Here is a 27,309-nt window from a genome sequence, read left to right on the forward strand (position 1 = left end):
GTTGACTTGGAAGCCTGCGAGCCCTTACGCTGGCCAGCGACAAGGACAAAGAGCGCATCTGAACGACGCAGGGGCGCCGTGCGAGACACGTAGAGCCGGAGTGCTCTCACTAGATCCAAAGAGTGCAAATTCTTTTCACACTGGTGAATTGGATTAGGGCAAAAGGAAGGCAAGGAGATATCCTGATTGAGATGAAAAGGGGATACCACCTTAGGGAGAAATTCCGGGACCGGACGCAGAACCACCTTATCCTGGTGAAACACCAGAAAGGGGGCTTTGCATGACAGTGCTGCTAGCTCAGACACTCTCCGAAGTGATGTGACTGTCACTAGGAAGGCCACCTTCTGCGAAAGACGTGATAAAGAGACATCCCGCAGCGGCTCGAAAGGTGGTTTCTGAAGAGCCGTTAGCACCCTGTTAAGATCCCAGGGTTCCAGCGGACGCTTGAAGGGTGGGACTATGTGGCAAACTCCCTGCAGGAACGTGCGGACCTGCGGAAGCCTGGCTAGGCGCTTTTGAAAAAACACGGAGAGCGCCGATACTTGGCCCTTGAGAGAGCCAAGTGACAAACCCTTGTCCATTCCGGATTGAAGGAATGAAAGAAAAGTGGGTAAGGCAAACGGCCATGGGGTAAAACCGTTATTAGCGCACCAGGATAGGAAGATTTGCTAAGACCTATAATAGATCTTGGCGGACGTAGGCTTCCTGGCCTGTCTCATGGTGGCAATGACATCCTGAGATAACCCTGAAGACGCTAGGAGCCAGGACTCAATGGCCACACAGTCAGGTTGAGGGCCACAGAATTCAGATGGAAAAACGGGCCTTGTGACAGCAAGTCTGGGCGGTCTGGAAGCGTCCACGGTTGACCCACCGTGAGATGCCACAGATCCGGGTACCACGACCGCCTCGGCCAGTCTGGAGCGACGAGAATGGCGCGACGACAGTCGGACCGGATCTTGCGCAACACTCTGGGCAGCATCGCCAGAGGAGGAAACACATAAGGCAGTCGAAACTGCGACCAATCCTGAACTAACGCGTCCGCCGCCAGAGCTTTGTGATCCTGAGACCGTGCCATGAATGCCGGGACTTTGTTGTTGTGCCGTGACGCCATGAGATCGACGTCCGGCGTTCCCCAGCGGCGACAGATCTCTCGAAACACGTCTGGGTGCAGAGACCATTCCCCCTCGTCCATGCCTTGACGACTGAGAAAATCTGCTTCCCAGTTCTCTACGCCCGGGATGTGAACTGCGGAGATGGTGGAAGCTGTGGCTTCCACCCACTGCAGAATCCGTCGGACTTCCTGGAAGGCTTGACGACCGCGAGTGCCGCCTTGGTGGTTGATGTATGCGACGGCAGTGGCGTTGTCCGACTGGATACGGATCTGCCTGCCCTCCAGCCACCGATGAAAAGCCAATAGGGCTAGATACACTGCCCTTATTTCCAGAACATTGATCTGAAGGGATGACTATCGGAGTCCAGGTTCCCTGAGCCCTGTGGTGGAGAAAAACCGCTCCCCACCCTGACAGGCTCGCGTCCGTGGTGACTACAGCCCAGGTTGGGGGTAGGAAGGATTTTCCCTGCGACAGAGAGTTGGGAAGGAGCCACCACTGAAGTGACGTCTTGGTTGCAAGGGAAAGAGACGTTCCTGTCGAGGGAAGCCGAACTCCTGTCCCATTTGCGGAGAATGTCCCATTGGAGTGGCCGAAGATGGAATTGCGCGAACGGGACTGCCTCTATAGCTGCCACCATCTTCCCCAGGAAGTGCATGAGGCGCCTTAAGGGGTGTGACTGACTCCGAAGAAGGGATTGCACCCCTGCCTGCAGAGAAAGCTGTTTGTCTCTCGGAAGCTTGACTAACGCTTGCTGGGTATGAAACTCCATCCCAAGGTACGTCAGTGATTGGGTCGGTGTCAACTTGGATTTCGGGAAGTTGATGATCCACCCGAACCGCTGGAGAGTCGCCAGCGCGACAGATAGACTTTGTTGACACGCCACCCGAGACGGGGCCCTGACTAGGAGATCGTCCAAGTAGGGAATCACCGAGTGGCCCTGAGAATGCAGGACTGCCACAACGGATGCCATGACTTTGGTGAAAACCCGTGGTGCTGTCGCCAAGCCGAAAGGCAATGCCACGAACTGGAGGTGTTCGTCCCCGCTGGCGAAACGCAGGAAACGTTGATGCTCGTGTGCGATCGGTACATGGAGATAAGCATCCTTGATGTCGATCGATGCTAGGAAGTCTCCTTGTGACATTGAGGCGATGACCGAGCGGAGAGATTCCATCCGGAACCGTCTGGTTCTCACATGTCTGTTGAGCAGCTTGAGGTCCAGAACAGGACGGAATGACCCGTCCTTTTTTGGCACCACAAACAAGTTGGAGTAAAATCCGCGACCACGTTCCTGAAGGGGAACGGGGATAACAACTCCTTCAATCTTTAGAGCGGCTACTGCCTGAAAAAGTGCGTCGGCCTGAGCGGGGAGCGGAGAGGTTCTGAAGAAGCGAGCCGCAGGACGAGAGCTGAACTCTATCCTGTAACCATGAGACAGAATGTCTCTCACCCATCGGTCTTGAACATGTGGCCACCAGGCGTCTCCAAAGCGGGAGAGCCTGCCACCGACCGAGGATGCGGTCAGGGGAGGCCGAGAGTCATGAGGAGGCCGTCTTGGAGGCAGTGCCTCCTGCGGCCTTTTGTGGGCGAGACTTGGATCGCCACGCATAGGAGTTCCTCTGGCCTTTCTCCGGCCTGTTGGACAAGGAGGATTGGGACTTGGCGGAGGGACGAAAGGACCGAAATCTCGATTGAACCTTTCTCTGTTGAGGTCTGTATTGCAAATATAAAATGTTTGGCCTGGGGTAAGGAGGAATCCTTTCCTTTGGATTCCTTAATAATCTCATCCAATCGTTCGCCAAACAAACGGTCGCCAGAAAACGGCAAACCGGTTAAGAACCTCTTGGAAGCCGAATCTGCCTTCCATTCGCGCAGCCACATGGCCCTGCGGACTGCCACAGAGTTAGCGGATGCTACAGCTGTACGGCTAGCAGAGTCCAGGACGGCGTTCATGGCGTAGGATGAAAAAGCTGACGCCTGAGAGGTCAAAGACGCAACTTGCGGAGCAGAATTACGTGTGACAGCATTAATCTCAGTCAGACAAGCCGAGATAGCTTGGAGTGCCCATACGGCTGCAAAGGCCGGGGCAAAAGACGCGCCCGTGGCCTCATAGATGGACTTCACCAGGAGCTCAATCTGTCTGTCAGTGGCATCTTTTAGCGATGAGCCATCTGCAACCGACACCACGGATCTAGCCGCCAATCTTGAGACTGGAGGATCCACCTTGGGACAGTGAGCCCAACCCTTAACGACTTCAGATGGGAAGGGGTAACGTGTGTCAGTGAGGCGCTTAGTAAAGCGCTTGTCCGGGACCGCTCTGGCCTTCTGGACAGCGTCCCTGAAGTTAGAGTGATCAAAAAACGTATTACGCGTACGTTTGGGGAACCGAAACTGGTGTTTCTCCTGCTGAGACGCCGACTCCTCTACAGGAGGAGGCGGGGGAGAGAGATCTAACACCTGGTTGATGGACGAGATAAGATCATTTACTAAGGCGTCCCCCTCAGGTGCATCAAGGTTAAGGGCGACGTCAGGGTCAGAGCCCTGAGCTGCGACATCCGCCTCGTCCTCCAGAGCGTCCTCAAGCTGGGATCCCGAGCAGCGAGAGGAAGTCGGGGAAGAGTCCCAGCGAGACCGCTTAACCGGTCGGGGGCTGCGGTCCGGGCAGGAGTCCTCCGCCTGAGACCGAGGGGCCAACCTATGAGCGCGCTGTGGCGCGGACCGAGAGGGGCCTGGAGGCGACGAGCTAACAGGGGCCGGGGCCTGTGAAGGGTCCGGTCTGGACTGCAAAGCCTCTAGCAGCTTAGAAGACCATTTGTCCATAGACTGTGCAATGGATTGAGAAAGTGACTCAGAGTTTCTCAGCAAAAGAGGCGAACTCTGTCCCTGCAGCCTGGTCAGGGGGAGCAGGGGGGTCTACATGAGCCGAGGGGCCCACCAGTGTCCGAGGCTCCGGCTGAGCAAGCGAAACAGGGGTCGAGCATTGCTCACAGTGAGGGTAGGTGGAACCCGCAGGTAACATAGCCCCACAAGAGGTACAGGCCGCAAAAAAACCCTGTGCCTTAGCAGCTTTGCTCCTTGTGGACGACATGCTGTTGTCTCCTAGGAGAGTGATCACTGAGGGTATATGGGAACGGGGTATACATCCCACCGAACAGATAGATATAGATATATACGTATCTGATCCGGCACCCTAGGGGGACCAGCACCGGGTGACTGGTGTGGCTTTCCGACCGCTAACGAGCAGAGTGTGTCCTCCAGATTCCCTGCCTTGGATCCCCCGGAGCTGCAGAGCCGTTCACTGAGAATCCTCCACAGGCAGAATGCCAAAAAATGGCTGCCGGAGCTCTCAGGAGTGGAGTGGAGCCGTGGGCGGCGCCAGCAAAAGTGCGGGAATCTGGGGTCCCCACAGTGATCAGTGAGGGGGGAGGAAACATGCAGGATGCTCCAGCCCTCACATCCGACGTCAGGTCGGTAATCCCGCCCTTACCCCTGACAGGCAGGCCCGGGGGCGGGATTTTTGCGACTAGGCCGCGATGAAGCCGGGGACTAAATTTGAGACCGCGCCCGACAAGCAGGCACGGTCGGCGCGGAAGTCCACCGGCCTCCTGAATTCAGCAGCCGCCGCGGCTTCCGGGAAGAAGGTGCGCTCCCTGCACAGTCCCCAATGGGGATACAGAGTACCTTTGAGTTGCAGGGCCCGGTCCCTGAGGTTGAAGAGGCTCCGGTCTGGCAGGTTCCCACAGGGGCTGCGGATGGAGCACGGTCCCAGTAAATGGATGACCGCTTAGGATCCCACTTCTCCCAGAGCCGCTTAAGGGATGGTGAAGGAGACGGCATGTGGCTCCAGCCTCTGTACCCGCAATGGGTACGTCAACCTTAACAACACCGCCGACATAGTGGGGTGAGAAGGGAAACATGCCGGGGGCCCCGTGGGGGCCCTCTTTTCTTCTAACCGACATAACTAAGTTGAGAATGCATGAGTGGATGTGTGCCTCCTTCCACACAAAGCATAAAACTGAGGAGCCCGTGATCCACGGGAGGGTGTATAGGCAGAGGGGAGGGGTTACACTTTTTAAAGTGTAATACTTTGTGTGGCCTCCGGAGGCAGAAGCTATACACCCAATTGTCTGGGTCTCCCAATGGAGCGACAAAGAAATATGTAATTGCAATACTTTTCTGGAACAATTTCAGGGGGCCAACTTTTTCAGCCATGACTCTGTATACAGTTGGACACTCAAGGTTTAAATCCTGTACATACTGAGTGCAAGAGCCATATTACAGAAAATACTGCGAATGCATGGGAAACCGTAGGGTGCTTAGTACTGGTGTGAGGGTTAAAATGGAGGTACATAGAACGATGTGAGATACTCGCTAGTGGTGACATGAGGGACATTATTATTGTACAGTATGATTGGTGTGTGTGGGGGGCCCATAGGAGACCAGTGTTACAGTGTATGGCCAAAAGAGGACGTTATTACTGTGTAGAGCCCCAAGAGGAGCATTTCTACCCACTGTGGCTGTCTGGGTCAGAATTTAGAAAATAAAGGTAGTTATTATTGCTCAAAAGTGACAGCTAATGACTCGACTAGTGTTTGTTGCAGTCTATTCACTGCTTCCCTGTATAATCGCTTATTTAGTAAAGAACTCGCCGTTTCATCTTTATGACCACAAAGCCATTACAATTGGCATTAGTGTGTATCAAGATGTAGCCCTAAAACACGTGTGAGTGGACACTCCAGCAATCCGACACAACATGCTTAGACAGAAAGAATAACAAGCTCTAAATACAAACCATCACAACACATTTTACTGCCGTCATCCTCGCACTTATTCCCGTCAGCCATTTTATCATCTAAAAGAACGTCAGAACCAAATACTTCTTTCAGGACTTTCTGATCTTGCACCTTTTGCCTCCGGGGCTGGCTGCGTTTTCTGTATGTCCTGGGAAAATGGGTAACACGTAAAAATGCAGACACTTTCTAGACTAAAATCAGATTTTCTTCTTGTTACTCGTATTTTAAGATGAAGTGAAAATTAGTAGTGATTAAGCAGTTTCTTTCTAATTAAAGGGGTTGTCCGTCCTAAAAACAATGTTGCCTGTAAATAATGCTCTCATATTCCCCCAAGAATCCAACACAGGCCACTCTGATTTTTTCTGCATCACGGTCAATCTGTCACATGAGCACTGCGGCCTGTGATTGAATGCAGCAGTCAGGTGATGTGAACAGCACACCATCAAATAAAGCACCACTCCAGAGTTTTGTTTTTATTGCACCGCTGGAGAGGTGCTTTAATTCCACTGCCCCAGTCTCATAATCATAACCCCCCCCCCTGCCAAACCCTCACCCACCTCTCCCCCCCCCCCCAAACCCTCACCCACCACCCCCCCCCCAAACCCTCACCCACCTCCCCCCCCCCCAAACCCTCACCCACCACACCCCCCCTCCCAAACCCGCACCCACCCCCCTCCCCCACCTCTCCCCCCCCCCCAACCCCACCCACCCCCCCACCCCACCCACCCCCCCTCCCAAACCCACCCCCACCTCTCCCACCCCCACCACACCCCCTCCCACCCAAACCTCACCCACCTCTCCACCCCACCTCCCCCCCCCCTCCCAAACCCTCACCCACCCCCCCCCCCCCCCCCCCAAACCCTCACCCACCTCTCCCCCCCCCCACCTCTCCCCCCCCCTCCCAACCCCCACCCACCACCCCTCCCCCACCTCTCCCCCCCCCCACCCCTCCCCCACCACACCCTCCCCACCTCTCCCCCCCACCCTCCCCCACCCCCCCCCACCACCCCCCCACACCCCCCACCCCCACCCCCCCCCTCCCAAACCCACACCCACCACACCCCCCCCCCCCCCAACCCCACCCACCCCCCCCCCCCCTCCCAAACCCTCACCCACCTCTCCCCCCCCCCTCCCACCCCTCCCCACACCTCCCCCCACCCCTCCCACACCCCCACCCACCCCCCCCCCCCCCCCCCACCCACCCCTCACCCACCCCCCCCCACACCTCTCCCCCACCCCCCCAACCCACCCCTCCCCACCCCCACCTCTCCCCCCCTCCCTCCCAAACCCTCCCCCCACCCCCCCCCCCACCTCCCCCCCCCCCCCCACACCCCACACCACCTCCCCCCCACCTCCCCCCCCCCCCCAAACCCACACCCACCCCCCTCCCCCACCTCTCCCCCCCCCCCCACCCCACCCTCACCCACCCCCACCACCCCCCCCACCTCCCACCCCCCACCCCCAACCCCCCCCCCACCCCACCCCACCCCCCACACCCCCCCCCACCCACCCACACCCCCCCCACTCCCAACACCACCCACCACCCCACCACCCACCCCCACCCTCACCCCACCCCCCCCCCACCCACACCCTCACCCCCCCACCCCCCCCCCCCTCCCAAACCCACACCCACCACTCCCCCCCCCCCCTCCCAAACCCTCACCCACCACCCCCCCCCCCCTCCCAAACCCTCACCCACCTCACCCCCCCCCTCCCAACCCCCACCCACCACACCCCCCCCCCACCCAACCCTCACCCACCTCTCCCCCCCCCCTCCCAAACCCTCACCCACCTCTCCCCCCCCCTCCCAAACCCTCACCCACCTCTCCCCCCCCCCCTCCCAAACCCTCACCCACCTCTCCCCCCCCCCTCCAACCCTCACCCACCTCTCCCCCTCCAACCCTCACCCACCTCTCCCCCCCCTCCCAAACCCTCACCCACCTCTCCCCCCCTCCCAAACCCTCACCCACTCTCCCCCCCCCTCCCAAACCCTCACCCACCTCTCCCCCCCCCCTCCCAAACCCTCACCCACCTCTCCCCCCCCCCTCCCAAACCCTCACCCACCTCTCCCCCCCCCTTCCCAAACCCTCACCCACCTCTCCCCCCCCTTCCCAAACCCTCACCCACCTCTCCCCCCCCCCTTCCCAAACCCTCACCCACCTCTCCCCCCCCCCCCTTCCCAAACCCTCACCCACCTCTCCCCCCCCCCCCTTCCCAAACCCTCACCCACCTCTCTCCCCCCCCCACTCCCAAACCCTCACCCACCTCTCCCCCCCCCCTTCCCAAACCCTCACCCACCTCTCCCCCCCCCCCCTTCCCAAACCCTCACCCACCTCTCTCCCCCCCCCACTCCCAAACCCTCACCCACCTCTCTCCCCCCCCCCACTCCCAAAACCCTCACCCACCTCTCTCCCCCCCCCACTCCCAAACCCTCACCCACCTCTCTCCCCCCCCCCACTCCCAAACCCTCACCCACCTCTCTCCCCCCCCCACTCCAAACCCTCACCCACCTCTCCCCCCCCACTCCCAAACCCTCACCCACCTCTCCCCCCCCACTCCCAAACCCTCACCCACCCCACCCCTCCCACCTCCCACCTCCCAAACCCTCCCCCACCCCCTCCGCCCACTCCAAACCCTCCCCCCACCTCTCTACCCTCACCCACCTCTCCCCCCCCCCCAAACCCTCCCCCACCCCTCCCCCCACTCCACTCCAAACCCTCCCCCACCCCTCCCCCCACTCCACTCCAAACCCTCCCCCCTCCCCTCCCCCCACTCCACTCCAAACCCTCCCCCACCCCTCCCCCCACTCCACTCCAAACCCTCCCCCACCCCTCCCCCCACTCCAAACCCTCCCCCACTCCAAACCCTCCCCCACCCCTCCCCCCACTCCAAACCCCTCCCCCACCCCAAACCCTCCCCCACCCCTCCCCCCACTCCAAACCCTCCCCCCACCCCAAACCCTCCCCCACCCCTCCCCCACTCCAAACCCTCCCCACCCCAAACCCTCCCCCACCCCTCCCCCCACCCCAAACCCTCCCCCACCCCTCCCCCCACTCCAAACCCTCCCCCACCCCTCCCCCCCACTCCAAACCCTCCCCACTCCAAACCCTCCCCCACCCCTCCCCCCACTCCAAACCTCCCCCACCCCTCCCCCCACTCCAAACCCTCCCCCACCCCTCCCCCCACTCCAAACCCTCCCCCACCCCTCCCCCCACCTCTCCCCCCTCCCCCACCCTTTCCGAACCGCCACCCACCTCTCCACCCTCCCGAACCCTCATCCACCTCTCTCCCATCCAAATAGTCACGGTTTCTCATTTGGCCAGTCGGGACAATTAATATTTCGTCCCTGCTCTATTATGTAGAGCACTGTCATTTATAGAGCTGTACATAAGAAAAAAATATTTGTGCAGTGCGTATAGTGTGCCGCTGTCTTTTTCAGTTTGTGCCTGTAGAGGAGCAGCTGTGCGTTAATCACATGATCTATCAAGGGGATCACTTCAGATGATTCATCGGGCTGGGGGGAACCCACATCTTGACTGCCTGGGGCACTGGCTACTCTTAATTCTCCCCTAATAACTGTGCATTCGTATCTCACTCCATTAGTATAGAGGCTCTGAAAATGTTTGGCCAGACCTTAGTTTTCTGAACCCTCAAACAATTGAATGGAGAAAGCTGTACATGTGCAGTTACTGCTGCTCCCTCACTATACAGCAGCTAGATGTATGTATGGCAGATGTACTAGGTGGTGACCGTTGGTGGTGGCCAAAAGGTGACTGTTCTAATTTAAGAAAGGTGAAAATACCTGCGGCCTACTTTCCCTTGAGCCTTTCTCACCAACCAAGCCTCCAGCTCAGGACTGCTAACTTCGGTTGGTTTCAAGTGGTCAAGAATAGTGATATCCTTGCCTTTCTTCCACACATCATAGCGGTCAGGCTGAAGGAACTTCACAAAGACATCCATGGAGATCTTCACCATGTCTTTCCGACAGGTGCACTATAAAGAAGAGATTGAATGCTGAGACCTAGTGGGAGGATTACCAAACACCCAACAGCAGTAACCCCTAATAGAATGACAGGCAAACCTGTGTGGCCATTTTTCCATAATCGATCCATCGTAATGTTGCAAAATTAGTGGACTCTGCACAATTAAATCCATGGTTAAATCCTGCATGGTATCCATATGGAAAAGTTATCATAAACTCCCCTGCTTCCTGCGTGATCTATAGGAAAAAAACAAAAAAAAAAAAAAAAAAAAGAAACAAACAATGAAAAAGTAGAAAGTTAGCATTACTCCAAACAGAAAAATGCTTTACGACCACTTCTTTCACATAACTTACCCTATCAAATGGAATCCCATATTTCTTTAAAATGGATGGCGAAATTAGAGTCATTTTATGCCTGAGAAAAGCAAGGCATCCTTGAGAACTGCCTGGGAAAAATCCTGTGAATACACAAATATCAATGAGGTACACGTTTATCTATATGGACGTTTTATAGCTGTATCTGTTCTCACACCTACTGAGAAACTAAGGCTACTTTCACACATCCGGTTTGAGCAGTGCGGCTCAATCCGGCTGTGCAAGCTATGCAACGGATGCGGCGAAAACACCGCATCCTTTGCAAAAGTTTTTACATGCAGCCGGTCTGGGTTTTTCCGGTTGCGGCACGCTACTGAGCATGCGCAGTGGAAGAAACCGCATGCGGCGGCCGGATGCGTTTTTTCCGCATCGCGCCGCATCCGGCGTCCATAGGCATGCACTGAAAATGCGCCGCATTGGCCGGATGCGGCGCGATGCGGTTTTTTTTGCCGGAGCAAAAAACGTTGCAGGCAACGTTCCATCCGGCTGCGGCATCGGCTAAATCTGCCGCATGCGGCAAAAACCGGACCAAACGCAAGCCCATGCGGCACAATACGGCACTAATTTAAGTCTATGCAAAAAAAAAAAACGCAACCGGCGGCAAAAAAAAAAAAAATCTGTTGCGGTTTTTCTGCAGAGCGCCGTCTTGTGCCGCAGAGCAAAAACCGGATGTGTGAAAGTAGCCTAAGGGGTTGTCTACCTAAATATGCATGGTGGGATAAAAATAATTTTTGTATTTGGGTCTCATTCAATATATTGCACCTTTTGCCTTCTATAGGCTTTGTGATGCACTGTCTATTGCTGGCCGCAGAATGAGTCACCTGAGGACCCGCCAGTGAACTCAGTGAATGATGGCAGATTTTGTACAGCTTATGTCTTTATCTGGGAAAAATCTCAAGATGATTTATGGCCACAGACCACATAAAATACAAATTTGCAACGAAACAAAGAGCCTTTAATTAGTGATGCGCGAGTTACTCAATCGAACATCGGGGTTGCTCTGACGCAACTCGAGTACAGAGTATAATAGAAGTCAATGGGAAACTCAAGCATTTTCAAACTCCAATGCTAGAGACCTGCTCACCCATCACTACTTTAAGGAGAGCCCGTCAGGTCTAATGTGCAACCACAGCCATGAGCAGTTCTGGGTGCATATTGCTAATACCTGCCTAACTGTCCCTGTATCTGGGAGCATAGGTAAAGGGATCTTTAGAAAACATATTTCTACAGAGCTTATCTCGTATGCTAATGAGTGTGGGAACTAGTCATAAGGGCATTAGTTACTGTGCTCATGCCGCTCTCTTAGCATGTTAGTACGCCCACAGGGGTGTGCTAACATGCTATTCAATGCCCATTGCCCAGTGTCATCAGCAGTGATGTGCGTACCTGTGTTAGTTGTGATCGCATCAGACGCCTGGCAGTACGCATGATCAGAAATAGCCACACTTCCGGTCATGCACAGTATGAAGCCGGGTGTACACGTTTCGGCTTCAGAAAGAGGTCCTAATCGAGACGCGTACACCCGGCTTCAGAAAGGTCTAATGCGCATGACCGAAAGTCCAGGGATCCATTGCTATGCCATTCATCCACAACCATTACTCATGTTGCAGCATGATAATGCACTGCTCAAGTTACAAGTAACTGCAAACATTTCCTGGAAGCTGAAAACTTCCCAGTTCTTGCATGGCCAGCATACGCCCCGGACATGTCACCAACTGAGCAGGTTTGATATGCTCTGGATCAGCGTCTGCAATAGCATTTTCAGGCTCCTGACAATATCCAGGCACTTCACACAGCCATTGTAGGGGAGCGGACCCAAATTTCACAAATCACTATCAACAACCTGATCATGCGAAGGAGATGTGCTGTACTGCGTCAGGCAAATTGTGGTCACAGCAGACTGACTGGTTTGCAATTATATTAAAAGGAGCAATTAAACTTTATTGTTAATAATTGTGTTCAGTATTAAAAGTTAAGGCGGATGGGGGGGTTCACACAAAGATGATTATAAGCAACATATCTTTGAATATTATTATTAATAATAAAGTTCTACAATTAGATATGTTAAAGAAAACAAAATGCTCCTGTGCTTAGATAATCTTACATATGCATCCCCTGCTATGTGCTGTGTAATGGCTGTGTCTGACCGTACAGGGACATGGTCTGATCATACCACAGCTCCTGGGCTGGGGAGGACATATAAGAGGATACAAACAGGACAGCATGGGGTTATAGTTGATTCTTTCTCGGAGGTAAAACATGTTTTTAAACAGGCAATGTTTTACCTCACAAAAAGAGTCAGCTATGATCCCGTACTGTCATGCCTGCATACTCTTGGTCCCTCCCCTGCCCTGGATATGTGGATTGATCAGACCCTGCATGGTCATAAACAGCCATTGCACCTGTCTGTGGTCCTTATCAAAGTATTAATGGCATAAAGAATGTGTAAACCACAATAACGGACTAGCTAAACAGTTACAAGACTGTGTGTAGATAATTCTTTGCTTCTATAATGGAAAGCACAACATTTACATCGATCACTAACCTTTTGCCAAACGTTCTAGCCTTTTTCCATGTTCAGGGGGAATTGCATACCTGTCAAAAAAAATAATAATTAAAAAGGAACACTATTTGTTAAGTCATATTTAGTAAAAGTATCCGTTTTAGGTTGGGCACTTTTCTCTTAAATAAGAAGGGCCACCAAAGACAGATGAAAAGTCGTCCTTAAAAATAATTTAAAAAAAAAAAAAAAAAAAGAAGAAGAGCAAAGCTTGCAGGGTTCCCCATATTATTCGTGTTGGTCAAGGACATAAAAGGTTTGACCTCTATATGAAAATCATTTAAAAGGGTGCAAATATTGAAGAAAAAAAAAAATATAAAAAAAATAAAAATTTGTTTGCACCCCCTGAAATATCGGTGTCACAGCCACACATGTATTTTAACCCCTTCATGACCTAGGACGTAGCAGTACGACCTAAATCATGAAGGGGTGATCAATACGAGCTACTGTGGTGAGCCGGTGGTGATCCCCGCACATGTCTGCTGATTTAAACAGCCGACATGTGTGCCTCACACCTGTTAACTTCTTAAATCACGCTGTTAAACTGTGACAGCGCGATTTAAAGCCATTGGATGCCCTGTGACGCAATCATGGGGAGCCGATTGTTGTTATGGTAGCACAGGGTTATGTGATGCCTTCTGTTGCTATTATGACGTAGCTTTTGTTACAGCAGACAGAGCAGCAGCTGTAACAAGAACACAGCATTTCTTTTGATAAGAGCGATACTGTTCTGATCACGTGAAATGAATCAGCGATCAGACTGCTGATCCTTATAGTCACCTACGTATTTGGGCGATACTGTTCTGATCACGTGAAATGAATCAGCGATCAGACTGCTGATCCTTATAGTCACCTACGTATTTGGTATCGCCGAGTTTAGAAATGCCTGATATATACAAAAATAAAATCAATTATTCTGATCGGTAAACTGCATAGCGGCAAAATAATTCCAAACTCCAAAATTACGTTTTTTGGTTGTTGCAAATTGTGTGTAAAATGCAATAAAAGGAGATCAAAAAAAGGTAGCATCTGTGCAAAAATGGTACCATTAAAAACATCGGCTCGCAGAAAACGACGCAAAAAACGCGCTACTTTTTTTGGACAAACTTCAGAATTTTTTTTTAGACCCTTAGATAAAAGTAAACCTATAAATATGTTTGGTGTCTACAAACTCGTACCGACCTGAGGGATCACACGGACACATCAGTTGTACCATATTAGTAAACATTGTGAATAAAACACCCCTAAAACTATCGTGCGATCCCCCTTTTTTTTTTGCAATTTTTCAGTACACTATGGTAAAACTCATGGTTGCCTTTAAAAGTACAACTTGTCCTGCAAAAAACAAGCCCTCATATGGCTCGCGAAAGCAGGGGAGCAAAAACCTAAAAATTGCCCGAGGGTGAAGGGATTAAACATTTATGTACTAGCAGAGCAGACATCCCTGTACTGGAGGCATTGTATATATGAAAACCGTTAGATTGCTCCGTGTCCTATTTACATTTGGTCACCGCACAGTATCACTTCAGGCAACGCAATCAGGTTAGAAGAACAGAAAAACTTGATATACACCATGTATTGAAACTATAAACCATGGCCTCTCACCAAGACTTGGGTTCTCCAAAGTGCAGATAGTTAATGCTGTACAGATCCATGTCTTCTGTATGCCAAGCAAAGGTTGTCTTCCACATCCCGAAGTAAAGATATGGAGTATTAACTCCTTCGATGATAATTCCGCTCTCATGTTCCACCATATCGAGCAGCGTTTTCAAGCCCGCAATGTTCCACAAGTGGATATCCTGCAGATATGGAAATATATACGGTGAGATGAGCAGTAAAAGGCAACGTCAAGTTAACACTACTGGTAATAGTAGGTGAAAACTGTTGTAGATAAAGTAATAAGGAATCAAACTAAATGCAAGGAGAAAACTTTTCTACATCAAGATCAAAATTCTGGAGCAGTGAGAAAAAAAGGGGGTCTCACATTGTCATAGAGGGAACCGCTTATGTCTGCCCCATAAATCGGAGACATGAACGTCAAATTCTTCCAGTATTTGCGCTCCAAATCATCGAAGTCTTGATGGCGAGGAGTGCAGTACCTAAGCGTGAGCAAGAAAGAGGTTACACGACACTCAGTCAACAGCTCCTACCATGCTTAATTACGTCTGCCCACCCTTGTTAAGCGGGGTTCCATTTATCGACAAAGCTGATCGTGTGCCACAAGTTGAAATGGGTGAATCAATTTGCAAGCAGCAGAATATAGTACCAGCTAAGTAAATAAGATTGTTTTAACTCACACTTATACATGTAGAAATTTTATGCATGGAAATAGACATGTAGTGCCAATGTTAGAAGCCACAGCATGTCAGTTGTGAGGGTATGTGCTCAGTGTATATTAGACACCAGCAAAGCCACCTAGCATTGACAGGCAAAGCTTCTTTAACAAAACGCCGCGGCCATTTTTCTGAAGTGGCTTTGCAGTTGGTTTAGTCATCATGTCGTCACTGATTTTCACCATATACTGTGCAGTATATAGAAAGGGTGGAAGCAGTCCAAGGAATGGACAGGTCACCACTTCTAAACACTTTATGGTTTCCCGAAGCAGTTAGACATGACATAAGACGAAACATGCGGACAACAACGTATTATGATCATTTTATGGGGCCCTTTCAGGCAGATTCGTGGCGGAATCCATCTGAATAAGACATCCCTTGCACATAGCCTCAGTGCAGAATTCATAGCAGACTTCATCCTTTGCAAAGTGTGGAATCTGCAGCAAATACACAAACTGTAACATGCCTATTTTGCCACAGTGTGATGTTGTGTGTGTATACAGGTACATAACGGTTCAGGCCTTTTATTCCACATCAATGATGTGAGATATTGTGTAGGAGACAAAAAGCGCAATAATCAATTGTTCTTTTTATGTAGAGGGACAGGAAATACATCTCAAATAATGTTCAAAGTCAAATGTATCCTGTTTTAAACACATTGAGAACAAGTCTTACTTGTCACTGTTTGCCAACTTGCGATATTCTCCCACTGTCATGGCTTTCTTTTGGATATTGTACTGAGTGAAGAGGCCAGACTGACCGGTCACCACTTGCTGAATCGGAGCAGGAATCACCATTTCATCCAAGTCATCGTAGGTTCGTCTAGGGCGCCACTCTTTTGGAGGGATAATCTGCCGAAAGAATATCCAAAATAATGATTACATACATACATACATACATACATACATACATACATACATACATACATATATATATATATAGTGATAAAACTGCACCGCGGTAATGGGCTGGGGGAGCGGCGCATATTATATGTGCCTGCGCCCCCCTTTAATGGCACATGCCCCCCCTGTGTCAGATATGGCCTCCATGCTGCTGCCCATAGTCAAATAAAAATGACATTTTTGTGTACTCACCGTAAAATGTCTTCCTTAGAGCCTTTCATTGGGGGACACAGACAGTGGGTATTATGGTGTCTCCAGGGAGGCTTGACACTAGATTTGCAAAAGTGTTAGCTCCTCCCCCCACAGCATATACCCCAACTAGGCAGGAAACTAGCTCAGTTTGGTGTAAAAGCAGTAGGAGAAGGACAACCAAAACCACAAGGGCGGGAGCTGTGTCCCCCAATGAAAGGCTCCAAGGAAGACATTTTACGGTGAGTACACAAAAATGTCCTTTCCTTTCTCGCCTTTTCATTGGGGGACACAGACAGTGGGACATCCCAAAGCAGTCCCTGGGTGGGAACTGAACTATTAACAGTGTATAACATCAGACTAAGAGCTGACTAACGACTGCAGTGAACATATATCAAAACACTGTCAACAAATCGAGCAGTGGCCACTTATAAATGGGCCACTGCCGCCTGAAGGACTTGTCTTCCAAGAGCAGCATCCGCGGAGGCATGCGTATGCACTCTGTAGAATTTTGTAAACGTGTGCACACTGGACCAGGTAGCGGCCTTGCAAAGTTGGGCCGTCGAAGCCTGATGGCGGATAGCCCAGGAAGCACCCACTGCTCGTGCAGAGTGGGCCTGCACAGATTGAGGGGGAACGACACCTCGTGCTTTGTAAGTTTCACAGATGGCAGTCCTGATCCATCGAGAAATCGTGGATTTGGAAGCCCGGTCGCCCTTTTTGTGTCCTTCTGAGAGGACGAAAAGGGCATCGGACTTGCGCAACGGCGCTGTTCTGGAGATGTAGATCCGCAGAGCCCTGACAAGATCGAGAGTGTGAAGGGCTTTCTCAAAAGGAGTGGACTGGGGCCGGGCAGAATGACGGCAACACAATGTCCTCGTTCAGGTGGAAAGAGGATACGACCTTCGGAAGGAAGGCGGGGGAAGGCCGAAGGACCACATTATCATGATGGAATATCAGGTAAGGTGAGCGACAGGAAAGAGCTGCCAGTTCGGACACTCGCCTGATAGAGGTAATAGCGACTAAAAAGGCAACTTTCCAAGACAGCCGTTGAAGAGAGATTTCTCTCAAGGGTTCGAAAGGAGGAAGCTGAAGAGCTCCGAGAACCAAATTCAGATCCCAGGGATCTAAGGGGTGACGATAAGGGGGGACCAAATGCGCCACCCCTTGAAGAAAGGTACGGACCTGAGGGCGAGAAGCCAGCTGCTTCTGGAAAAAATTGACAAGGCAGAAACTTGTCCTTTAAGGGTATTGAGAGCAAGACCCGAGTCCATACCATCTTGCAAAAAGGCAAGAACATTAGGGATTGAAAAGGTAAGGGGCGACCGATTATGACGGTCACACCAGGACAGATAGGTCTTCCAGGTCCTGTGATAAATGCTGGCGGAGGAAGGCTTGCGAGCATTAAGCATGGTATGAACTACCCTGGAAAAAAGACGCGTTTGACTAGAATCAAGGATTCAAGCGCCACGCCGTCAAATACAGCTGTGCTGTATTCTGGTGGAACCTTGCGACAGAAGATCCGGGCGGTCGGGAAGACGCCAGGGAGTGTCGCCGAGAAGGTGGAGGAGCTCTGGAAACCAGGCTCTTCTGGGCCAGTCCGGGGCCACGAGGATCACCGGGATTCCCTCCGCTTTGATTTTCTTGATTACTCTCGGAATAAGAGGGAACGGAAGTAAAACATATGGCAGGCGAAACTGCGACCACGGGAGGACTAGAGCGTCGGAGCCGAGCGCTAGCGGGTCTCTCGACCGGGATACGAAGGGATGTACTTTGGCGCTTAGCCGAGACGCCATGAGGTCCACATCTGGGAGCCCCCAACGAAGAGTGCTCTGATGGAACACCTCGTCGTGGAGGGACCATTCCCCTGCCACTAGACCTTGCCTGCTGAGAAAGTCTGCGGCCCAGATGTCTATCCCCGGAATATGGAAAGCTGAAATAATGGGAATGTGCATCTCTGCCCAAAGAAGAATCCTGGAGACTTCTTTCATCGCTGCCCTGCTGCGAGTTCCTCCCTGACTGTTGACGTAAGCCACAGCCGAGGCATTGTCTGACTGGATCCGAACCGGGAGGCCCAGAAGCAAGGGTTGAAAGGTCTGAAGGGCCAGAAATATGGCCCTGATCTCCAGAATGTTGATATGAAGGGGTCGCTCGGGGTGAGACCAGCGTCCGTGAGCAGTGTGGTGGAGAAACACCGCCCCCCAGCCTAACAGGCTGGCATCTGTCGTGACTACGTGCCAGTGGACAGGGCGGAAGGACTTCCCCTGAGATAGGGATGAGACCTGAATCCACCAGACGAGGGAGCTGAGGGCAGTCCGAGATAAGCGGACTGACCGGTCTAGAGAGGCTGGATTCTTGTCCCAAGAGGACAGAAGATCCAGTTGTAGAGGGCGCAAATTGAATTGGGCAAACGACACGGCTTCCATGACTGCTACCATCTTGTCTAACACTCTCATCCCACTTCGGAGGGATGTGTAACGGCGGGAGCGGAGGGATTGGGCGGCCCGAATCAGGGAAGACCTCTTGTCTTCTGGAAGAAAAACCCCGGGCCTGAACCGTGTCTATCAGCATACCTAAAAAGGTGATGCGCTGATGAGGAATGAGGGATGACTTGTTGAAGTTGAGAAGCCACCCTAGCCTTGAGAGCGTGTCTGGGCAAATTTGCATGCTTTCTGAGCAAACTTGGAGAGCTCCCTTTGAAAAGTAGGTCGTCCAAATAGGAAACGACCAGGACGCCTCTGGAGTGTAAAATGGACATGACGGCTGCCATGACCTTTGTGAAGACCCGAGGCGCAGTAGCAAGTCCAAAAGGGAAGGGCCCTGAATTGGAAAGGACGGTGTCCTTTGGCAAAACGAAGGAACCATTGATACGATACACATATGGGAATGTGTAAATAAGCATCTTGAATGTCTATGGAAGCTAGGAATTCTCCCGGTTCCATAGCAGCTAGTACTGCTCTCAATGACTCCATTCGGAAGGTCCGAATCCGTACGTACCCGTTTAGCCTTTTGAGGTCCAGGATAGGACGGACAGAGCCATCTTTTTTGGGGACGACAAAGAGGTTTGAATAGAAACCTTTGCCGCGCTGTTCCAGGGGCACTGGAATGATAACGTTTGCTTTTTGCACAGAGGCTATGGCCTGACATAAGGCCTGGCTTTGCGTTGTGGACTTTGGAAGCCGAGAACGCAGAAACCTGTTGGCCGGTAGGGAATGGAAATCGATCTTGTAACCTGAGGTGACGATTTCTCGAACCCAAGCATCGTGAGTATGGTCTAGCCAGAAATCCCGAAAAAGCAGAATACGCCCTCCAACAGGAGTCGGCACTGAGGGGTACCCGGCGTCATGCAGAAGGGGCCTTCGCGGGGCGAGGTCCCTTGGGTTTAGATTGCCTGGAGTGGGAACGCCAGGAAAAGTCCCTTGAGGGACCGGATCCCCGATCTGAGCATTGCGATGACCCCGGTGATGGTTTTTGGGGGCGGGCCGAAAGGACTGCCTGCGCCAAGAAGGACTTTTTAAAATTTTTGGATACAGGCCGCTTTTGTGGTAGAATGGTACTTTTACCACCCGTCATCTCAGATATAAGCTTGTCCAGGGATTCTTTAAACAGACGAAGACCCTGGAAGGGGAGTGTGGACAGGGATTTCTTGGAGGCACTGTCCGCGTTCCATATCTTTAGCCACAGGACTCTGTGGGCAAAAACAGCGTTGGCTGCCATTAGGGCTGACAAATTAGCTGCATCTAAAGGAGCCGTGAAGCAAGTAATTAGAGGCTAGAGAACAAATTAAGGATCTCGAGAGCCTCTGAAGGAATATTGCAAGAGCGAAGCAACTTGTGCAAGTTCCTACTCCACACACTCATAGCTCTCGCCACCCATGTCAAGGCAAACAGGGGGCGCAGAGAGGAGCCTGAAGCCTGGAAAATAGATTTGACCGCAGCATCAACTGCGCGGTCGGACGAGTCCTTAAGAGACGCGGTGTCTGAGACAGACATAACCGTGTGTTTAGCCAGCCTGGATACTGGCAGATCCACAATGGGGGGTACTGACCAGAGCTTAACCAGTTCCGATGGAAAGGGTTAAGCGAATTAAGGGGAGGATTTTTTACTAAACCTCCTATCGGTGATCCCACCGTTTAGATATGATTTGATGAAAAATCGGATCCTGGGCAAAGGACTTAGGAGGCTTCTTGGCCCGCTTGATTGCCGACTGAGAAGTCGGGTCCGAAGGCTGATCAGAAATCGACAGAGTGATTGACAGCCGAAATTAATGTGTCTTCCATATGTCTAGACTCAGAAGGGACATCTGAACCAGAGTCAGAGTCTTGGGAATCGTGACTACTAAAGGTCACTGAGCCTGAGTCAGACTGATCATCGTCCGAGTCGGACGAGACGTAACGGTCGCAATGGCGCCTTTTGGAGACAGCCTTTTTACGTACTGGGAACGAGACACCAGACGAAGGCGGGCTCCCCCGGGGGAGGCTGTGAGAGCCTGTGGAAGGCTGGGATATCTGAGCGGCCAGGTCATCTAACCTCAGACATTAGAAGAGCCCAGGCAGGAATAACGTCATCAGACTGGGGTACTGCCTGGATAGTGGCCGCAGCCAAATCCACAGACTGCACGACCTCCTGGTCCGGCAGCGGAGGCTGTTTTGACACGGTAGTAGGGGCATCGCAGCCCCGGCATAGTGGATAGCTTCGGCCATTACAAAAACAAGCGTCCACAGGTGGTACAAGCATAGTACAGGTCCGTAGAGGACGCCTGGGAAGCTTTATCACCCTTGCGGTTACACATGTCAGCAACAGTTCCACAATAAGTACAGTGAGCCTCTAGCAGTATTATAAAGGGACTGCTGTGGGTGTGGAGCTGCTAGCAGTATTATAAATGACTGCTATGCAGAGCCGGTGTATACAGAGTAAAGTAGCACACCCTGTCAAACAGTCGGTATATACCTACAGGCACAGTTAGTATATACTGCTAAAAGCTGATATACACCGCCAGCCAACAGACACACACCGCTAGAAAGACAGCGATATACCACTGAGCAGAGCGGTATATAGTGCTGCAGAATCGCAGAGCCAAGGAGGCGATCTCACCAGTGTCTGCTCCCCACATGTAATGGCGTCCAGTGTTCTCTGGCAGCATGGAGGGGAGAGACGGCCCACTAGAGGGAGCGGCTTCTGGAGCAGTGGAGGGGGCGTTGCTAGAATGCAGGCCGACGCCGGGAGCTAAATTAATGATGCTTCCCCGGGATCACGGCCTGCATCGTCCCACCGGCGCCTTTTCAGGCAGCGGTTTGGATGCAGGGGACAGATGACTCGTCGTCTTGTTAACCAGGGCTGTGGAGTCGGAGTCGGAGTCGTGGAGTCGGAGTCGGAGCTCATTTTGGTGGAGTCGGAGTCGGTATAAAATGCACCGACTCCGACTCTTAAAATATATAATAAATTGGGGACAGGAGTGCAATGCAGAATGTGCTGAATATTTTACTAAATAATAACATTTAGTATAATGCTTATATTTAAGTGAAAAATTTATTGTAGTACAATGTGAACATCAGACATTTAATTGTTTTTATGATACAATAATCAAGATATTTGGATAGAACATAAAATATTTATTGGAATACAACTTTAGAACACAAAAAACTAATAAATTGTAAATATGTAATATATATATATATATATATATATATATATATATATATATATATATATATATATATATATATACACACACACAGTGTATATATACACACACAAGATATATATGTAATCTACTGTATATTACATAGTGTATTACATATTTACAATTTATTACAGTTTTTTGTGTTCTAAAGTTGTATTCCAATAAATATATTTTATGTTCTATCCAAATATCTTGATTATCGTATCATAAAAATTATTAAATGTCTGATGTTCACATACACATATTCATGTACTACAATAAATTTTTCACCTAACTAAGCAATATATGTAGGAGTCGGAGCCGGAGCCGGAGTCGGTGCAAGAGAATTTGAGGAGTCGGAGTCGGAGTCGAAGGTTTGGCTTACCGACTCCACAGCCCTGTTGTTAACTGCTCCTGGCTCCATCTGAAGACGCGTCGGTGATGGATGCGGGGATCTCTGGGACGCATCTTCGGCTCAAGGCTGAAGCAGGTCCTCTGCTCTGCTAGCCCTCTGGAGCTACCTTGTTGTGAGGTGCTTCCAGGGAGCCTGGAGGGGTACGCAGACCCGACCACTTGGGCGCGAGGGAAGACTGACTGCTTGTGCACGCCAGGTTTCCTCTGCCCGTACACGGGGGGGAACGGGGGTGGCAAGGCACCCTGGTATTGCCCCTATCAAAAATAGAATGAATAAGAAAAGAAAAACAAAATAAAAAGTAAAAATAAGCTGGCCTGAGGCACCTCTGGTGGAGCTCAGTCCAGACATGTCAGCCTCCCTGCTGACACTAGGAAAAAACTGAGCTAGTTTCCTGCCTAGCTGGGGTATATGCTGTGGGGGGAGGAGCTAACACTTTTGCAAATCTAGTGTCAAGCCTCCCTGGAGACACCATAATACCCACTGTCTGTGTCCCCCAATGAAAAGGCGAGAAAGGAAAACTCTTTACTTACCGCCTCCAGCGCTGATCTCCCGGTCTCTCTGCTGCCGCTATGATCAGGCACGCAGAGATGATATCACTCTGCTGTGCCGATCACATGACCGGCACCGAGAACCAGGAAGTGCAGGAGCTCAGCAGCACGGAGGGAGACACTGGGATTGCAGCACTGGAGAAGGTAAGGAAATAGTGTTTTATTTTACTATGGGCAGCAGCATTGGGGCCATATCAAACACAGGGTGACCGGGGGCCAGCCATGGGGGGACGTGTGCCAGCACAAGGAGGCTATATTCAATATAAAGGGGGCCATATCCAGATTAAAGGGGCTAATTTTAGGATGGGGGAGCTGTGGGAGACACATACCCTATAAGATTTGTTGGACGGACACTGGCATTATGAGACGGACCCCATTTAGCATTAAAAAAAAATAAAAAAATTATCTTTTCCTTCACCAAATTTGGGGGTGCGTCTTATAAAGCGAAAAATACGAGATATAGATATATATCTCGCTCTCTCTATATCCTCTCTATATACAGTTAGGTCCAGAAATATTTGGACAGTGACACAATTTTCGCGAGTTGGGCTCTGCATGCCACCACATTGGATTTGAAATGAAACCTCTACAAGAGAATTCAAGTGCAGATTGTAACGTTTAATTTGAAGGTTTGAACAAAAATATCTGATAGAAATTGTAGGAATTGTACACATTTCTTTACAAACACTCCACATTTTAGGAGGTCAAAAGTAATTGGACAAATAAACCAAACCCAAACAAAATATTTTTATTTTCAATATTTTGTTGCAAATCCTTTGGAGGCAATCACTGCCTTAAGTCTGGAACCCATGGACATCACCAAACGCTGGGTTTCCTCCTTCTTAATGCTTTGCCAGGCCTTTACAGCTGAAGCCTTCAGGTCTTGCTTGTTTGTGGGTCTTTCCGTCTTAAGTCTGGATTTGAGCAATTGAAATGCATGCTCAATTGGGTTAAGATCTGGTGATTGACTTGGCCATTGCAGAATGTTCCACTTTTTTGCACTCATGAACTCCTGGGTAGCTTTGGCTGTATGCTTGGGGTCATTGTCCATCTGTACTATGAAGCGCCGTCCGATCAACTTTGCGGCATTTGGCTGAATCTGGGCAGAAAGTATATCCCGGTACACTTCAGAATTCATCCGGCTACTCTTGTCTGCTGTTATGTCATCAATAAACACAAGTGACCCAGTGCCATTGAAAGCCATGCATGCCCATGCCATCACGTTGCCTCCACCATGTTTTACAGAGGATGTGGTGTGCCTTGGATCATGTGCTGTTCCCTTTCTTCTCCAAACTTTTTTCTTCCCATCATTCTGGTACAGGTTGATCTTGGTCTCATCTGTCCATAGAATACTTTTCCAGAACTGAGCTGGCTTCATGAGGTGTTTTTCAGCAAATTTAACTCTGGCCTGTCTATTTTTGGAATTGATGAATGGTTTGCATCTAGATATGAACCCTTTGTATTTACTTTCATGGAGTCTTCTCTTTACTGTTGACTTAGAGACAGATACACCTACTTCACTGAGAGTGTTCTGGACTTCAGTTGATGTTGTGAACGGGTTCTTCTTCACCAAAGAAAGTATGCGGCGATCATCCACCACTGTTGTCATCCGTGGACGCCCAGGCCTTTTTGAGTTCCCAAGCTCACCAGTCAATTCCTTTTTTCTCAGAATGTACCCGACTGTTGATTTTGCTACTCCAAGCATGTCTGCTATCTCTCTGATGGATTTTTTCTTTTTTTTCAGCCTCAGGATGTTCTGCTTCACCTCAATTGAGAGTTCCTTAGACCGCATGTTGTCTGGTCACAGCAACAGCTTCCAAATACAAAACCACACACCTGTAATCAACCCCAGACCTTTTAACTACTACTTGATTACAGGTTAACGAGGGAGACGCCTTCAGAGTTAATTGCAGCCCTTAGAGTCCCTTGTCCAATTACTTTTGGTCCCTTGAAAAAGAGGAGGCTATGCATTACAGAGCTATGATTCCTAAACCCTTTCTCCGATTTGGATGTGAAAACTCTCATATTGCAGCTGGGAGTGTGCACTTTCAGCCCATATTATATATATAATTGTATTTCTGAACAAGTTTTTGTAAACAGCTAAAATAACAAAACTTGTGTCACTGTCCAAATATTTCTGGACCTAACTGTACATATATATCCTCTCTAAATATACATATATATCCTCTCTAAATATACATATATATCCTCTCTAAATATACATATATATCCTCTCTAAATATACATATATATCCTCTCTAAATATACATATATATCCTCTCTAAATATACATATATATCCTCTCTAAATATACATATATATCCTCTCTAAATATACATATATATACATATATATACACACACATATATATATATATATATATATATATATATATATATATATATATATATATATATATATATATATATATATATACACACATATATATAAATACACATATATATACATATATATATATGTATGTATATATGTGTGTGTGTATATATATATATATATATATATATATATATATATATATATATATATATATATATATATATATATATATATATATATACATACATACATACATACATACATACATACATACATACACACACACATATATATACACACACACACACACACACACACACACACACACACACACACATACATTATATATACATAGGAAATCATTGCAATGCTGACGATCCGTTCCACAATGTGTTAAATGTCCCATCCTGGTCCCCTATTCTATCATTACACAAACATATGCTCACCTTACCTTCCGTTCCATCGCCGGTCTCCTGGGACTTGCTGTTCTCCGGTGCGGGCCGTGTATCAGGTGACCATAACAACGAGGGCAGAACTTCCTGCCAGAGCGCTGACGTCAAAGGCAGAGCCGCTTTCCTCTGATTGGCCAGCGCGCTGCCTTTGACAAGCGGTGACAGGAACCAGGAAGTTCCTGCTTCGTTGCTATGGATGCCGATGCCTGGAGTGGAGCGGAGCGGCGCACTACAGGACCCAGGAGGCCGGCGATGAAATGGAAGGTACAGATATTATATGCTCACCTTACCTTCCGTTCCACCGCCGGCCTCATGGTACTTGTAGTTTGCCGCGATGTACCCGGGAACTACAAGAACCATGAGCCCGACGGTGGACCGGAAGCCAAGGTGAGCATAATACAGTACTGCATGTGTGTGTGCGTGCGTGTATGTTTGTGCGTACATGTGTGTTTGTGTGGACTGCAAGTGCGGGTCAGAGCGCGGTGGATGTCTGGAACCGGAAGTGTGTGAGGTAAGGATTTTGCTTGTACAGCAAAGCTTTCTCGTAAAGCGGGTTACAAATTTACAGAAAGCTTTGCTTGTTAAGCGAAATTCTCGTTAAGCAAGGTACATGTATGTATGTAAAAATATATACAGTGGTACCTCGCTTAACGAGTAACCCTCTTAACAAGAATTTCGCTTAACAAGCAAAGCTTTCTGTAAATTTGTAACCCGCTTTACGAGAAAGCTTTGCTGGACGAGCGAAATTCTCATCGCGCACACTTCCGATTCTGTACATCCACCACACTCTGACCCGCTCTTGCAGTCCACACAAACACACATGTACGCACAAACACACACGCACGCACGCACACACATACAGTATTATGCTCACCTTACCTTCCGTTCCACCGCCGGTCTCATGGTTCTTGTAGTTCCCGGGTACATCGCGACGTCCTCGCGGCGAACTACAAGACCCAGGAGGCTTGTGATGGAACGGAAGGTAAGGTGAGCATATAATATAACAGCCTGTTTACCTTTCGTTTCATCGCCGGCCTCCTGGGTGCTGTAGTGCGCCGTTGTGCTCCAGTCCACGCTGTGTCTCTGCATCCATAGCGATGAGGGAGGAACTTCCTGTCACCACTATTGAAAGGCAGAGCGCTGGCCAATCAGAGGCAAGCGGCTCTGCCTTTGACGTCAGCGCTCTGGCTGGGAACTTCCTGGCTCGTCGTTATGGTAACGCGTTACACAGCCCGGCCCCGTACCAGAGAACAGCAAGTCCCAGCAGACCGGCGATGCAACGGAAGGTAAGGTGAGCATATAATATGTGCGTGTGTGCTTGTGTGAGTTTGTGTGTGTTTGTGCATGTGTGGAAGGACAGAATAGGGGACCAGGATGGGACATTTTAGAAGTTGTGGAACGGATCGTCAGCATTGCATTGATTTACTATGGGAAATCTTGCTTTGCTGAACGAGTACCTTGATTAACAAGCAAAGTCCCAGAACGGATTGTTCTCGTTAAGCACGGTACCAGTGTATATGTAAAAAATATTACTCTAATAAATTTTATTATATATATATATATATATATATATATATATATATATATATATATATATATATATATATATATATATATATATATATATATATCTATATCTATATCTATATCTAT

General features: G+C 49.9%; 1 protein-coding gene across 1 annotated transcript in view; it reads right to left on the reverse strand.

Annotated features, from left to right (window-relative positions):
- Positions 1-27,309, reverse strand: part of KDM4B (lysine demethylase 4B) — a 122,688-nt gene that overhangs the window by 63,519 nt on the left and 31,860 nt on the right. The window contains exons 3-10 of the mRNA XM_075352512.1: positions 15,828-16,003; positions 14,804-14,918; positions 14,425-14,618; positions 12,805-12,854; positions 10,239-10,342; positions 9,984-10,121; positions 9,705-9,895; positions 5,902-6,050 (exon numbers count right to left, since the gene is read on the reverse strand). Of these exons, the coding sequence (XP_075208627.1) occupies positions 5,902-6,050; positions 9,705-9,895; positions 9,984-10,121; positions 10,239-10,342; positions 12,805-12,854; positions 14,425-14,618; positions 14,804-14,918; positions 15,828-16,003 (1,117 nt within the window). The remainder of the gene's footprint in view (positions 1-5,901; positions 6,051-9,704; positions 9,896-9,983; positions 10,122-10,238; positions 10,343-12,804; positions 12,855-14,424; positions 14,619-14,803; positions 14,919-15,827; positions 16,004-27,309) is intronic.

Source organism: Anomaloglossus baeobatrachus, chromosome 1 (assembly GCF_048569485.1).
Source record: "Anomaloglossus baeobatrachus isolate aAnoBae1 chromosome 1, aAnoBae1.hap1, whole genome shotgun sequence".
Taxonomy (NCBI): domain Eukaryota; kingdom Metazoa; phylum Chordata; class Amphibia; order Anura; family Aromobatidae; genus Anomaloglossus; species Anomaloglossus baeobatrachus.